The sequence below is a fragment of the Agelaius phoeniceus genome, chromosome 1, assembly GCF_051311805.1.
Source record: "Agelaius phoeniceus isolate bAgePho1 chromosome 1, bAgePho1.hap1, whole genome shotgun sequence".
Lineage (NCBI taxonomy): Eukaryota > Metazoa > Chordata > Aves > Passeriformes > Icteridae > Agelaius > Agelaius phoeniceus.
In genome coordinates, this window is record NC_135265.1 from 111,350,148 (window position 1) to 111,366,663 (window position 16,516).

The 16,516-nt window shown below is 38.1% G+C and overlaps 1 protein-coding gene across 4 annotated transcripts in view; it reads right to left on the reverse strand.

Annotated features, from left to right (window-relative positions):
- NOL4 (nucleolar protein 4) overlaps nt 1–16,516 on the reverse strand; it is a 187,834-nt gene that overhangs the window by 152,404 nt on the left and 18,914 nt on the right. For all 4 annotated transcript variants that reach the window (XM_077185241.1, XM_054630333.2, XM_054630325.2 and 1 more), the window contains exon 2: nt 400–549. In XM_077185241.1, the coding sequence (XP_077041356.1) occupies nt 400–549 (150 nt within the window). The remainder of the gene's footprint in view (nt 1–399; nt 550–16,516) is intronic.

A 16,516-nucleotide genomic window follows, 5' to 3' on the forward strand; every position in this document is an offset into this window, starting at 1 on the left:
CTATAAGGCACCTTCATTTATATGCTGAAACACAGGAATCCATTTAGCCAAGTTGTGACAATACCTTCTAAGTCTGCTTTAACACTTCATCCATTTAATAGAAATTAATTAATACAGAGCTATTAGAAACCATTATAGAAATAGCAAATTCTCTTCTTGTACCAATGAGAGAATGTCTAGTGAAGTCAGGGCATATGGCCCTTATTATACAGCAAACGTGATTTCTAAACAATATGTTTTCATGCACTAATGAAAGATCTCTAAAATCAATTTGAGAGTGACAGTGTCAGCACTAATCTAGTTGGGAAAAAAACCCCACAAATCTCATGCCACGTGACTAAACCCAAATAGCTCACATTTTTAGAGACATGTTCACTTTAAGCTGGTTTTTGTACTTACTGCTTTATAGGTTCTCTTTTGTCCAGCATGTTTTCTGATTTGTTCTCCATTGGGCCCAGTTTCAACATGCATGGAATAGATAATGTCAAAGAAATCTTCTACGACGGCCACCCGCCGTAAAGACAGCTTCTCATCTACACCTACTCCATCCTGAAAAGGAAAAAAAAAAAGAAGAGAAAAAGTAAGGGAGACAAGATGAATAGACAAATTATGATAATCATGAAACACATTGTCATTTTTTAGAAGTGAGTTAAAGACCCATTAATATCTGAAGATCACCCACCATGCAAATAACAGACACAGTATTGTAGGAAAGCTGTGTGATCAGAAGGATCACCCCTGTAAGCAGCCCATTTTGCCAAACCAGGGCATTTGGCCTCTTGATAGGAAGTGATCTTCCACTCCAGTATTTAAAAAACCAAAACAAAAACTATCTGTGCTTCTTTCTCCAAACGCAGAAACACGATTCAAAGGCAGAAGCTGTCCCAAAAACACATGGCACAAAAATGCATTATGTGGTGGTTAGCAAGGATGCAACAGCTCTGTTATTCTCTCACCCCCAGTAAATCTGTGCTGAGTATTTCATAAAGATGTTTAATAAAAGGTTTTAATTCAAAGAGCTGGTTGTAATTATAAATATGAAGGAAGTTGTTACAAACAATTTGCCCTTGCAAAAATTGCAAAGACATACTATATGAAGACATACTACATGAAGACGCACTACAATATGAGGAAAAGAAAGGGGTGTTTTAAATAGCTTCTACTTTTGCACACAGATGTCCAGTTGGAAGAAGTGGAAAAGTGAGAACACCTAGCATCTGATTTTCAAAAGTAATAGTGTCAGGGTAGCTAAAGACTTCTGAAAAGAAACAGTCCCCAACGTCTCTGAAATTAACCAGTGCAGTTCAGCTCCCACCTTTTTAACAGAACCATCCCCATGAGGTTTTGTTGGTTTTACAGCTGCCTATGGACTCAGTTCTAATGAAGGAGCAGGAACTGGGACTCTCGTTTTTCCAGAATAGACATCTATCAAGCAGGCTGCAGTTTGTAATACAACACCAGTATATGAAAAATAAAATAAGAATGACCAATTTACTTGTACTCCAACACTGTATTCAAATTTAGATCTTTGGAGGCAGCAGTATAATCTAACATTCACTGTGTATTTTAAGCAATAACAGTGTTCCAAACTCAATGTATTTTATAATACCATTACTGCTCATTTAATTCATGCCACAACAAAACTGATTTACATGGGCACTTCTATGACAAAACACATGCAATTATGGATGCAGTGACCAAATAAAGACAAAGATGAGAAATTAAAAGATAATTCTGTATGACTCCCACTTGCTGTTCCTCAGATCACAACTTCTTGCTAACCCACTCCACTAAGTTTGCTGTATGTGGACAAATGTGATTCATTTTTCTCACTCCCCTTATTTTTATTCCAGCCCACCTAAATTTTCCATATATTTCAAAGGAAGAACCCAAATAATCCCAATGGCTCCAAAGAACCCCCCAGGGTGATAGTGAGGAGCTCTGACACGTTCCTAGTAGCAATGGAGAAAATGTCAATGCCTTTCGAGCGTAACCTTCTAAATGTACATTATCCCAAGTGACAGTGGGTTATGAGGTGTTGATACACTACCAGACAGGCTATGCCCTGTCCTGCTCTAGTATGCCCAACTTTCTTCAGAGAGGTCCCTGCCCAAAGCTACATGGTCTCTTCCACTGCATTCTTTATCCCCAGGAGACAGATGGACCTGGGCAGAACCCTGGCACAAGTGCCATGAGAGGACTGCCACAGTTCTGATGGAAATGACTGTGTTGAGGATTGAGGGTGGAAGAACATGAGAAATTTGCAGGGCAATCTCCACCACAGGTTAGAGCCTCAGATCTGCTGGGAACAGCTGCTCTGAGAAAGCTGCAAAGCTCCCAGCCCACGATCAGTCACCGACCACCAGCTCAAAAACTTTGTGGTGTTGTGACAGGTTTTGGTTTAAGCATTGTTAAGAATTTGCTTGGCACTATCCACCACCATTGCCTACTCTTTAAAAAAATTGCTTTAGAGATAGGGCCAACATCAAATTCAGATCTTTTCAGCTTTAATCTTTAGGGGAATTCACATGTGAGCGCTGTAGGGGAGCCCATCTTCAATCATTATTTTCTCACCACCCAAACAGCACAGTGGGATCCCTGATGATTTCAAACACTCTTATTATGACGACAGTGTTATCTCACACTGCTCTCCAAATACTCAGAAGTTTATAGTGTTGATTAACTGACAAAGATTTAATCTGTTTATTACTAATTAGTTTTATTTTATGAAATTTCCTACAAGGGAGCTCTCTTTTTTAATTAAAAAGAAATGCATTACAACAATATTAATTTAAAACCTGAGATGCCACCTCAGCAGAGCTGACACATGCAAACATTATGAATACATTTAAAGAAGAAGCTCGGAAATGAAGCTCAGTTTGCTGCTTTTGGTGGCCATAGTGTGCAGTGCTCTCTCTAATGGTCCTCCTACGTCCCTCCCCAAACATGGACACCCAAAGGCTGGCAGGTATGAGCTGGGGGTGCTCTTGGAGGGATATTTCTCCATGTAGCTGACTAAATCAATAAGCATTGGTAGTACTTCTAAAAATACACAGAAGTAAAGTCTGCACAAATTGTCATGACTCCTAATTGAAGTGCTAGAAAATGAATACAAACTTTCCAAACATTTTTTCAATCAAAAAGGATAGGAAAGAAAAAGCTTAAACAGAGTAGAAACTGCTTCAGGGGGTGTAATTAAATATCTACATCTGCAACTTTATCTAGTGGAGCCTGGACATGACTGAGTTGGCTTCATCCTGCTTGGTGCTGTCTAAGACAATGAGGTAGACCTTGATTCAGAACACCTGCAGTGCTGCAGAAGGTGCCAAGGTGCTGTGAGGGAACTGCTCAGTTCATCCAGCAGCACACAACGCTGGGCAGAGCCATAGGCCTCAGCTGCAGAAGAAATGCACCAGATGAGTGATTTGAATAAGGTAGCTACTTACTGCCACTTTTGATATTCCATATTGACATCCCAATAGGCAAAAATTGTAAAACCTCAAATCTCCATTTAAACCATGAAGTCTCTGAAGTGGTCATAGTTGTATCAGGCTTTCCTGCCATATGCCATTATTCTACACTTTTATCATGAAATTGCTATTTTATAAAGGCATTAATAAAGCAGCTCTGCTTTATAAGCTGACTTTGGGTAAAAATTTTCACAGTGCCTAAGGGGACAGGTTTTTAGCTTCAACTCAGGCCAAAAAAAAACTGAATGAGAGAATGCATCATAATGCTATTCCCATGACTGAAAGGCTATGAAATGTCCATAAGGGACAGGACAAGTAATAGGCTTAAACCACAGAATGGGAGATTTACGTCAGACATTTGGAAAAACTTACTATTGATGTGGAGTCAAGCTCAGTAACAGTTTGCCTGGGGAGCCTGTGGGATGTATATCATAGGAGGATTTTGAGACCAGGTTAGGCAAAAATCTGTCAGGGATACTATGAGTAAATCCTGTCTTGGGTAGACTAGATATTAATTGAGTTTCTTCTTGATAATTCTAGGAAGCTTAAATGCCACTTTCAAAGTGAGTTGGGCAGTAACAACTCTGGAATAGCAAGGAGGATATTTATAAATCACTGAGGTATTTTTAGGACTTTTATTCAGCACGGAAAGGGTCCAAGCCTCACGTTCAAAAATGACTTAGGAATGGAAGCCTCACTGAATGCTTCACTTCAAGCATTGAACTTAGACTCTCAAATCTTTTAGGCCATTTCATCCCTCTCCTTTCAGCCATCACTGAGGTGTGCCATGCCCTGTCCTAAACCAGTTTTCTCAGATGCCTCTCTGGCCAGCAGTGTGACACACACTGACAAACTACATTCATCCTCATAGCTGCTGGAATGGTTTTAATCTCTATCAGTGCGATTTTACTTCATTTTACTCTTTGCATTGCAGCTTTTCCTGTTTACTCTTGGTTTTATGTATATCCAGAGATTTTTCTGTGTTCTTAAGATACAAATAAAGAAATGTTTCCTTTCATTTTTAGCACTACAAAATCCATTTGTACTCTGAGATTAAAGTTGTTTCCTCAGGGTTGGTTCTTTTTTGCTATCTAGACAAAGAATGAGTTTCTGAACAGAAGTGAATTTTACAGAGAGTTGTGCACCTCCCAGAAAGTGCTAAGGATCCCTATGAACCAGGATGGCTGGGGAGACAGGCAGTCTCTTTTATTGAGGTTGAATCTACAGTGCTTGTCACAGTAAAGAAAGGAAGAAAGTTTGCCAGTAAAGCAAATAGATAAAACTCTTAAGGCAGCAAAAATATCTATTAAATGAAAGGTTGTCATTTTTATGGTTACTTTGCAGAGGAGAAAATAATTTAATACAAGCCTTTAAAATTAATGCCACTGAAACAAGAGTGCTTGTAATTCCTTGCTGCCCCATCTCCTGTTGAAATTTCTAGGAGGAAATAGGTCTCATAAAACATCCTCTTGCTTTGTGAATGAATATAACTATCAGCATCTTGACAGTGTTTGAAAAATATTCCTATAAAGGCATGATAGACAGAAATAGAAAATAAAAGGAAAGTCTTGGTTGGTAGTTTTATAGAAAATGTTCAGGTCTATAAAAACCTCTGTTGTAAAAGCATCAAAGCCAGAAGCATCTAAAAAACATTAGGAGTAGATGCAAATAACAATGCATCTAAATATTTCATTACATTATATAAATCACAGATAAATCTAAGACTGCTTTGAATGCAGAAATATGATGTGTAACAATTTTCTCCTATAATCAGTTCAGACAGCAACAGAGTTAAAGCTCATTTATGTCCCCACACCTCTGCTGACTCGTACCACATTTTGAATTTCCCCTGGATGAAAAAAAAAGTCTGCTGACTGAAAGGCCATACTCTGAATAAACAAAAAGTTTTGCTCATAGCCCTATGCATTGTTAGTTCATGCATAATGAGCTCTTGACATGATTGTATGTAGATGTTTTACTCCCTCAGGGTTCAAGATATGAAAATTTTGTATGCAAAGTGTTAGGAGGAAGCAATGGTAGTTGATGTATAACACAAACCCTACATATCTGTCTGCAGAAATAATTCAAAACAAATTAACAAATTGAAAATCCCATTTTACATTATTTCCTTTATCTGCTTGTCCAGTAAAATAACTGCAAAATATATTGATATTTAAAATAGGGATGAGCATTTTATAATGCCTCTTACTCCCATAGAAATGAACAAATTACTTTAATCAGCCCATGTATTTGAACTCCCAGGTTATGAGTACATCCATTTGAATATCTGACTCATTCCTGTCAGCACAGTGAAAATCCACAAAACAGCAAAAGTTACTAGTATTTGGTAGCTATTACTAAGTAGCCTAAAATAAATAAAACTGATCATTTCTATCCATTTCCAAATGGAAAATGTCTATAATAGCAAAAGGGTTATTTATTATTTGAAATTTACAGTTTCTGTTCCTCATTATATCATGTTTGAACAGCAAATCTCATTTTTTGCCAGCAGATGGAGACAGGAAAAATCAGTTATATTAAAACAGAAACACCAAAACCATTTCCAGCTGACAAGTTCTCCCTTTAGAAAAAACATACACTACAAGAACTAAAAAAATAAGCTAGGATATGGCAGCAATGAGTCAAACTAATTGCAGATATAGATCATGAAAACAAAGAGAATAAAGTGAAGTAAAATGGCAAATTAATTTACCCTTTGAGATGAGAGACTAAAACCAAACAACAGACACAGAGTTTTGGTGCATTATGAAAGCTGAAGGTGACAAAATTCCTCTTACTGGACTGGCTTGATAGGTGAGTTCAAAACAACCAATACACAAAATCAATACTGAGCAGAAGTCCCTTTCTCCTTTATCTCTTGAACTATTCCAGATGATGGGAAAGCACCAAAGCCAAATCTCTGTCCATAAACAGTGAGGGCTGAATACTGGGTGTCATATAAGTCTAAAATATACCACCCAAAAGGGCAATCCTACTGAGTTGTTTCAGGTGAGGCCATCATCTGGTGTGGATCACTAGCTCCATTAAATTAAGCTCTATCAAGTAGAGGGAATGGGTTGTGAAACTCAACTTGCCAAATTGTGAAAGGAAGGTCTGTCACCTGCCTTTCCTTGCAGCATGGTAAAATAGGCCCAGAGATTATTTCACAATACACAAAATATTGTCAAGGGTACTTTCAGAGGTTCCTTTGGCATGAATAGGATAATATCCTAGCCAGTGGTCTCTGCAATAAATATTTCATGCTCTTTCCATATTAAATGGCAAAAACTTTTCTTTCTCATCTTTCTTCAGAAGTGTATATAGATGGTAAGAGGCAAAAACTGATGCACAGGAAGTTCCACCTGAATATGAGGAAGAACTCCTGTGCAGTGACCATGCAATGGAACAGATTGCCCAGAGAGGGTGTGGAGTGTCCCTCACTGGAGATACTCAAGAACTGTCTGGATGCAATCCTGTGCCATGTGCTTTAGGGTGACCCTGCTTGAGCACGGAGGTTGGACCAGATGGCCACAGTGGTCCCTCCCAACCTGACCCATTCTGTGAGGTAGATCTATCATCAGTGAGAGTGCAGAAAATATTTGAACTAAAACATGGAGTGCATGTACTGACTTTTGAGTCTCCTACCAAAAATAAGCATGGACATGGGAAACAAGAGATAATTTCAAAAAGATGCCTGCACTCAGAGCCTTGAAGGAATGGCAGGAAACCCTGTGAGGAACACAGGACAGCCAGAGCCCTGGTTGCAGTTCACTCTTCACAGTTAAGAGTTGCTTCTTAACTGAGGTCTGAATACCTTTTTCCCTCAGCACCTGATTAATTTTTTCCTTTGATGTTTAAACATTTACACAATCCTTCTGAACAAAAGCAGGTCAGAAGCTGGGTCACACTTCACTGTTTGTGAGGTTTGGTTAGCTGCAGGCTAACCAAACACCACGAGCTGGATCTCTATCAGCAAGCAGGTCACCACAGGAGCAGCACATCTGTGAGCAAAGCACATGATGCCAAGGAACTCATAAGAATTTCAGGATATCTCTAACCTGGACCTCTGCAATGGGCACAATTCTGGTCACAACCCAGTAGGTGCCTGTCTATAAAATGCCAGTTTGCTTTCACTGAAAGGAATCTCTTTATATACTGAAAAAATATAACACTGTGAAACAAAGCCCAGCAAGCATGGTCAGGAGCTTTGTTCCAAAGACATACTCATTTTCCAAACTACAATGCCAATATAAATGCTGACATACCTTCCTTAATAAGGCAACAAGATAGGATTATTCACACACTCATATTGTGATGAACATTATCCAACCTGATGAGAAAGATATGTGACTATCTATGCCCTGGTGTGACTCAGGAGATCAGGAAGAAGCTGAACAAACACTTATTCTGAAACAGATCTTATTTGCCACATTAGCCCTTCTACAGGCCTCCCTCTCTAGCAAATTCCTGCCTACTTGGCCTGTTAAAACAACAGATGATGCTTCCATCATTATATGCAGTCTGATATCATCTGGCCTTTTTTCTTTTTCTTTTTTTTTTTTTGACAGAGAAAGCAAAGTAATGTTCTGTTCTGTCTACAAGAGTTTGTTGAGTTTGTGTATTTAGTACATGAAAAAGTAACCCAGGCACTACATGCATTATATTGAATGAAATGTATGTGACAATTCCAATCGAACCAAAGCTAGAATTGGACAGAGAGAGAGAGGAAGGGCACATATAACACCTGCAGGTTTCATTTCAAATCTGAAAAATTATAATTTATTGTAAAAATAACAATAAAAAACCCAAAATCTCCAGATTTCAAAAGAAAGCAATTTCTTGAATTACATATTTTTATTAACATGAACTTAACTATAATTTACTTGTGAATTCCTAATTTTGAAAAATAGTCTCAAAAAATTTTTTTGATCATAGGAAGTTTCAAAGAAGTTTTTTTTTTTTTCTGAAGCTTATATTTTAAAAGAGAAGCAATAACTATTTCTTTTTTTGATAACCAGATTGCATTATTTCCTGTTCCCTGAAGGATATTGTCTCTTTTCTAATGGGTTAACATTCTATTAGAAAGAATTTAGTTTTGACATTGAAGTTGATTTTTTTTGAAAATATTCATGACAGGTCTGGAAATATCCAGCACACTTCACTTGCCCTCTTCAAAGTTTTAAGCAACTGAGAGCTGATAAACCTAGCTTGGACATCAAGGGTAGCTGAACAGAGAGCCAAATCTAACTGAAGCCTTTCTGTTTAAGTTCACATTCATTACCAAAGTTTTAATGCAGGTATTCCTTCTTCATGACTCATTAAAGGATTCATCTAGGTATAAGGACTTTCTACCAGAATTTTCTGTAATACTATGAATTCTAAGAAATTGTAGATTTTAAAATAAAAAAGCTGTCAACATTTCAGTTCTACCATGAAATAAGATGAAAGTGTGTGAAAATTCATCCCATTAAATAACATTTTATTCTTTTACTGAAAGTAAAACTGACCATAGAGCTAAGTATTAAGATAACTATAAGATTTCTCTTAAGACACTAAAAATATTTCAAAGATATTCTGAGGCTGGAGGTCATATTTCTGTGTACAGATTTCTTCAGCTGCTGAAAAAACTGTAAACACACCACAGACTAAGTAAAAAAATTGAAGGATAACAACTCACTGAAGCACAAGTGTCCACTAAGTGTATGAATACTGAAATGACATTGTCTTTTTCATGTCTTTCTACTCTTCATGCATTTTATCTGATAATTATATCTGCCAAGCTGTAAACAGTTGCTCCAGGACTTTTCCAGCAAAGACTGCAATGCCAAGCTAAATGCTTGGCAGGGGAGCTGCCTTTTCAATCTCACAGCTAATCTGGAAGGGTCAGCTACTCCTGGTGAGTGTTTTAAAGGGAAGGGACTTCAGCTCCCCACTCCAACAGCTCAGCACACTGTACAGCAATTTCCACGAAACTTTCTTTCCAAAAGTTAGTAGCAATTATAATATATACAAAACTTAGTTTCCTTTAGTCTCAAGATAGACAGTTCTTTGTATCTGCTGAGCATGAAAAGATTTGCTTTTCCTGAATAAGAATACAAGGATAAAGCAACTAATTCTCCTCAATTTTTTTTACTCTAGGGGATTTTAAAATGAATGGGTATGAATCCAACTGTGGGCCTGCTTAGTATGTTCAGGGCTTTTTCCTAAATTATAAGTTCAGGTATTGTCATCAGCTCAGAAAAAAGAAATGGACAAGCTACTAATTAAATGTTAACTCTTAACATTCCTGTCATGCCCCAAAAATGAACAATCTCCCAATTATAATTTAAAGTGTGCTATACTTTACAGGTATTCAAGCACTAGGGGAATGCAATGTAGATCTATAATGCCACCTTTTTTCAGACTGATGAAATGCAACTACTGTACACCAAAAGTAACCTAACACTAAAGGGAAGCTTAAATAATAAGAACTCATTACCCCAAAGTGCTGCCTGTGAAATTATGTATATTAAATATATATATTTTAAAATTATATTCCAAGTACTCATAAACCTCTGATGTAAGGGTGTTGGCAGAGGGAGCTTTTTTAATACATAATGTGAAATGCAAGTGCCAAGTGTTACATACTGCAGTGAAGTGCCAAAAGTATACCACACCACAGATCAACCCTGCACAGTGACAAAAGGTCTAAATAAAATATTTTTAAAAGCTTCAAAATCCTAGTTAATTGGTACAATATTTCAAAAGTCAGGGAAAGAGGATGAATCAGAGGACTGCTGATGGGATATAGTGGTTTTGTGTCTAGGTCTCTGGCTGCAACTCTAGCAAGGGCTTTTATCCCTAAAGTTGTTTCCTCCTCCTTTTACCTGCTGCCTGTGGCAAGGAACAGCCTTGGGGTGGCAGGGAGATGAAACGTGTGACCTTATCTTTCCCATCCATGTTTCTGCAACAGCTGTTCCCTTGCTTATACAAAATGAGTTCATGGTCTCAGCACAGCTCCCAGAGGACAGCTGTCTCCATCACCAAAACCACTGCTACAACAGCCCATCAGGTGCCATTAATTGGTAACCTCATTAATGTCATCAGTAAAGGCACTGGGGATCAGATTTTAAGCTGCACTGGTGCTATACAGGCAGCTTAAGGTATGGAAAAGATCAGTGGCTTTGCATGCACAGCTTTGGTGCTGATACAGCCCAAGCACTGGCTCAGCAGCCCCAGTTGCAAGGCCAAGTGCAGAATAATGACAACTGTCCCCAGCTGCAGTGGCAAAGGGGACAGAAGTCTCCAGGGCACCCATGCTCCACATGTGGCCTGGTTCTCTGACCACATTACCAACATACTTCCCACACTGGAAAAAAGCTGCTTGTTGCAGGGAGCAAAGAGGTACTTCCCAGACTAAACACTCCTAAAGCAAAAATTAACAGCCTCTAATGGAGATCCCTCTAGATTTCTGCAAGGACAAATGAGCAGATTATGAAGGGGCTCTCTGTAATTGCACAGGTAATGTTACCTGGCCAGGGACAGAAGGGACTGAGGGTCATATCAGCACAATCAGAATGCAGGGTCACTGACTTCAGCCTTCATGGGCTCTCAGCAGCAGCACAGTGCCAGCCCTGATGATGTACAAAGATCAGCAAAGTAGGAACTGTAGGGGTTAGGGTCTGTTCTCAGATGTAGCAGCACAGTAACCAGAAAAATCAGACAAAACATTGGTACACAATCTCTCTACCAGGTTTGAAACAAAAGTAGTAAATATCATATCAGATATTGGCAATAAGTTTTTGGTGCAGCCAGCAATGCCATGAGCCAAGTATCTAACCATGTTCTTCAGGAAGATTCTTCATGGAGCAGTATAAAATTTTTCCTTCCAAAAAGACAGGAAAAAAAAAAAGTTTTTTTCATTCTCCCTCAGACCTGAGGGAAGGCTTGTATCCTCAAAAATATCATCAAATTAAATTAATTGGTAAATAATGAATATTCCTTTTTTTTTTTTTTAGTTTTGTTAATATTTGTATGTGTGTGTGCACAGATCGGGTTTTATGAAATTACTTCAGCAGGCCTATGTGGGGCTCTTCAATAATTTATTTGTTGAGTTTTTCTTTAATTGAGTTACATTTCCCCAGCTCTATCACTTTTTTCACTCCTGCAACACTTTTCTCTCCTGGGTCATCTAGGCAAGAACAAGTGCCAGATGCAAAAATCTTGTGTTTCTGTGAGGAAGCACTGTTGCAGATAGTCAGATTATTTATACCACTTTTTTTTCCTTTTCTTCTTCCTCCCTTCCTCAACCATAAACAAAGTCTACAGCATGAAGAGGCCAATCCTTGCCAGCAGAACCAAGTTTTGAAAAACACTGCTCCACCATATGTTCAGTCCTGACCAGCGTGATAGTTCGGAAGCTGACATTTGCAGATGGGGAGTTCATACCACCACTCAGCACAAACATGCTGCTACTGTACACTGAAGTCAATACTAGCCAGACTTTGCTTAGGAGAAATTTTCAACACTGATCTACAGTTTCACCTTGCCAACTATTTTTTGTTACACTGATGTAAATGAAATAGATAAAAAAAGAATCTCAGAGAAAAAATGGTGGCGCTGATTGAAAAAGGGAGTCCCTGTGAATCCTTTTGGTAATCTCCTTTAGAAGGAAAACTCTTCTGTATCAGATATTACATTGAAGCTGTTGCTGTAATAGAAAACACTTGCTAATATTTCATATGATGGACCTTCAGGCAAGCCCACTAAACTCTATTGGGCCTGTAGGGTCATGCACTACAAGGATACAATGACCTCAAATAGTCCCCTGAACTTCTTTGAAGACCCAGTTAACTCAGTTTTTCTCTGAACAAGATATATCAACCTTGCAATAAGCACTGTATGAACCAAAGTCTTTCTTGCCTTTTCTGATGCCCTTCTTAAAGAATACTCTGCTTAAATATTTGTGGGAGTGACACTGGTATTTCTACAGAAGCACTAAGATAAAATGCATTTTCCCTGCTACTTTTACTTTTTCTCCCCCTTGCTCCTCTCTCATTCCATCGGCAGCTCCTCATGCAGTCCAAACACTTTTTCCAGGGCTTAAACAGATTTATGGCTAGCAATTTCCACAGGGACTGTGTGAATGTTCTCTCAGGCATGCCCAGGCACCAACACTCACCAGAGGGCTGGAAATCAAAATCTGTGTCAGTTGTGCCACTGGCAGTGAAATTCCATGAGTTCATGTTTGTTGTGTCCCTCATTCAGGCCTTTACTGTATAGCAGTGCCCTTCTTCAAAAGGCTGTATCTAAAGCCTCTGTGTGAATTTTCTTTAAAATGTTCTGCAGTCTTATATGTGCATCTACCACTGATTATTAAATGGGAGAGTAAATGGAATAATTTTCCTTTCTTATGTTGCTCTGAAACTGAAATGGACAGTGTCTGGACTGTAAATTCACAATAGAGAGAGGTTAGATGTTCAGTTATATGAATTTTACTCAGAACTTTTCCTGCATCAAATTTGGAGCATGCCTGAGCAGCAAACAGGTCAAAACAATGGTAACTACAACACTGACTCTGAAAATTCTATTATATTGAGTAAATTCAGCCTCCTAATTGTTATAGATATTAGCTACCTAATTTGTTTTTAATGTAGATAAGAGGTACATCCCACTTCTGATCACTAATGATGCTGCCCACCACCCCAATTATTTTTCTAACAGAATTAAGAAAACAGCCAAATAATGAAGAGGACCATTATTAGCCCAACAGTACTGCAAGAACTGGTGTTTTGAATGAGTGGGTAACCACATTTGCCCAACAGGATGAAAGACAGGCAATCTGAGTATTTGCAAGTTGAAGATTCCCTATTAATGAGATGCTTGCAAATCTCTGCCTTAATCCAGGCATGCCCATGAATTTACTACCATATACTAAGCTTTGCATGCAAATATATATAAAATATGATATGATATGATATGATATGAGATATATGATATGATGTATAATATTAGTATACATATAGTACAGTTGATGAAAGAAAATAAAATATGCAGATGAAACAGTCTGCTCTGTCTAATAAAATTCACGCTTATTTTGTCATACCTACAATGGGTAATATGCAAACTATGCAAAGCTTTGTAATTAATAGTACAATTCTGTGCTCAAAACATGAACCAAACACTCTATTAACAATTCTCTGTGAGCGTGCATCCTTACTTAAACTTTCTCTCTTTATATAAAAAGAAGAAAGTTTAAGTTCCTCAGTTGTTTATAAGAACAGGAAGAAGAGTTGAAAAACAGGCTTAAAATTCAATTATGTTTAACCACAGTATAATGATTACATTACTCATGAAGTTCAGAAGAATTTGATGATCTGTCTCCCAATATCTTAAACTACTGTGTTCAAACTGTATCAAAACTGTAATGCACCAGTGTTAAGTGAGCCGTGCATTTTCTCACTCGCTGTATATATTGGCTGTATTATGTTAATGGGACACAGCACTTGGATGCCTTCAGTACTGACAATGAAGTTCTCTTCCTCTCATGACATTCACATGATGTGTACAACTTGACTGATGGATGTGCCAACCAACCCAGAGCTGGTTGTAATTGACAGTTTAGCTTGAATTCGTCATATGGGACCTCTTGAGCTGGAAAGTACTATAGAAAATTAGGGACAGATGAAAGAAAAATCAAATGGTCATTTAGTCTATCCCTGACAGAAAAGGGACTGTCTTCTGCTGCTCACAATGTAATTTCTTGTCTTGTCATAAATCACTCATCTGATCTAGGTTTCATCTGAGACACTATTTTACAGTCTAGTAGGGGTAAATACAGAAAGTTTGGCTGAGCCTATGCCAAGAGCCTGCCACAAAACCTTTGCAGACTGCTGTGCTGTTGTTTCTTAGCTATGCTCACTTGGAGCACAGGCATGACACCAACCCTCTCTAGGACTCACAGGAGAATAAAGTTCCTCTGTCATACTAGATCATATCTGCTAAAAAGGAGTTAGCAAGGGCCTCTTGGTGGCAGTGAGAAATAGGTGATCACCTCCCTAAGGCTTTGTCATGTCACTGCCTTGTTTCCAGCTTATCTCCCAATTCCAGGAGCCCAATTTCATCTCCTACCAAAAATAGCTTCTCTTGCAAGGGGTTCAGTACATTCTTTCTTCACAAATAAAAGCATAATTTAAAATCCCATTGAAGAATCACAGAATATTCTGAGTTAGAAGGCACCCACAAGGATCATCAAGTTCAACTCTAAAGTGAATGGCCTCTACAGGGATCACAACCCTGAAAATATTAACAGCATGCTCTAACCATCATAGCTAATCTCAGGTTAACATTGATTTTAATAAACTGTAGCTCAATCTTCCAAATTGTCCTATTTTCTCCAAAATGATGCTTTGCCTGCAAAGGACATGGGGCACACCATCATCACTTTCATTCCTCAGCAAATGCAGAGATCACAGTGTCACATACACATCAGAGATGGCTACAGTTATAAAGCTTCAAATTTATTTCACAAGGATATTTCATCTTGCTGACAACATGAATAGCAATGTTTTTATTCTGCTGAACAAAACATTAACAAGGACTGAATTTTCAAATGCATAATTTGTGCCTTTATGCATTGATTCAACATTAAACTGCATCTTCTGATATACTGCTATACCTACAAGAAGCAATTTGTTTATCTCAAACTTTGACCATTTCTTTATGTCAGGTTTGAGTCTTCCCAGACTACATTTCCCAAGACACACTGCAGGAGATCACATGTTTTGTGAAACATTTAGTAAAACCAAGGCTGCTAGTGTAGTAGAAATTCTAGTGCCACGTGTCTCTCTTTGTAAATATATTACACCCATTCATTTGCTTGCACTTTATAGGAGTCACTCACTCCAAAACGACTGAAAAGGCTTTGATGCACTTGCACCAACAGAGTCAGGACTGAGTGTGTACTTCATCTATATAATTTAAGCCTTGCCTGCTCTAAGAAAAATATGTTATTACTTTATTGACAAACCACATTGGCTACCCAAACCACATACAAGGCCAGTTGTAGGCAAACTCTAAATTTAAAATTGTATGTCTACAACTGCCAAACCAGCATGGATCACCAAGAAGATTTTTAAAAGACCATACAGGCAAGCCCTGTTCTGTTCTGTGCAAATAGCCTATTACAGTACTGGATTTTGTGTGCTACAGCCTTTAAAAGGAAATGACACAGTAATTTCCTGTCAAATCAAATCATTTCTAGCATAACTTTTCATTGGGGGTATTCTGCATGTATCCTGAAATTTGCTTTCTGGGGAGACAACAGGCACAGCTGCACATCTGGTAAATATGTGTGCTTGGTTTTCATGTAGGGATATACATGAAATTAAATTCAATTTGATTCAACAGTATTTTACTGCCATGGCAAGCTGCTAAATGTAGCCTAGGAAAAATGAACAAACCCTTGAGGTAGCTGTCACCAGCTGATACAATGAGTTTAGGTTGGGGTTTCATTCTGTATCTGGGGTTTTATCCCATCCATCTATTCCCTACTACTGCCTTTTTTCCATCTTGTTCAGTCATTTTTAACAGTAACCTGCCATCTGAGAGTACTTCACAACACCATGTCATCATTACACTCTCCTCCAGGGGTCAGGAATATTTTTTACTCAATTTTTTTTTTTTTTTGGACAAATACATTTTAGGATTTCTGATGATACCAAAAAAAAATCTTTTTGTATTTCACTCAGATTTTGGATGTTGATGTAAAAAGCATTGCTTCATTTCATTTTTTCCTACTAGATTTTCTGCTTAGATGCTCCTTTTTTTTCCTCCCCCCGCTTTTTTTTGTCTCCTTGTTTCTGCTCATAGCTTATAGACATTCCTTCTCCATCCAGTGTATGTTTCAGCCTGTATATTCACTGAAATTTTTTAAAAAATCAATTAAGACAACAGTGTCCAGTTGAGCACCCTATTGTTTGCTTTCATTCTTCCCAGAACTCAGTTATACAGAGCATCATGAGTTACAGAGACAGAATCATAGAACCACAGAATGGTTTGTGTTGCAA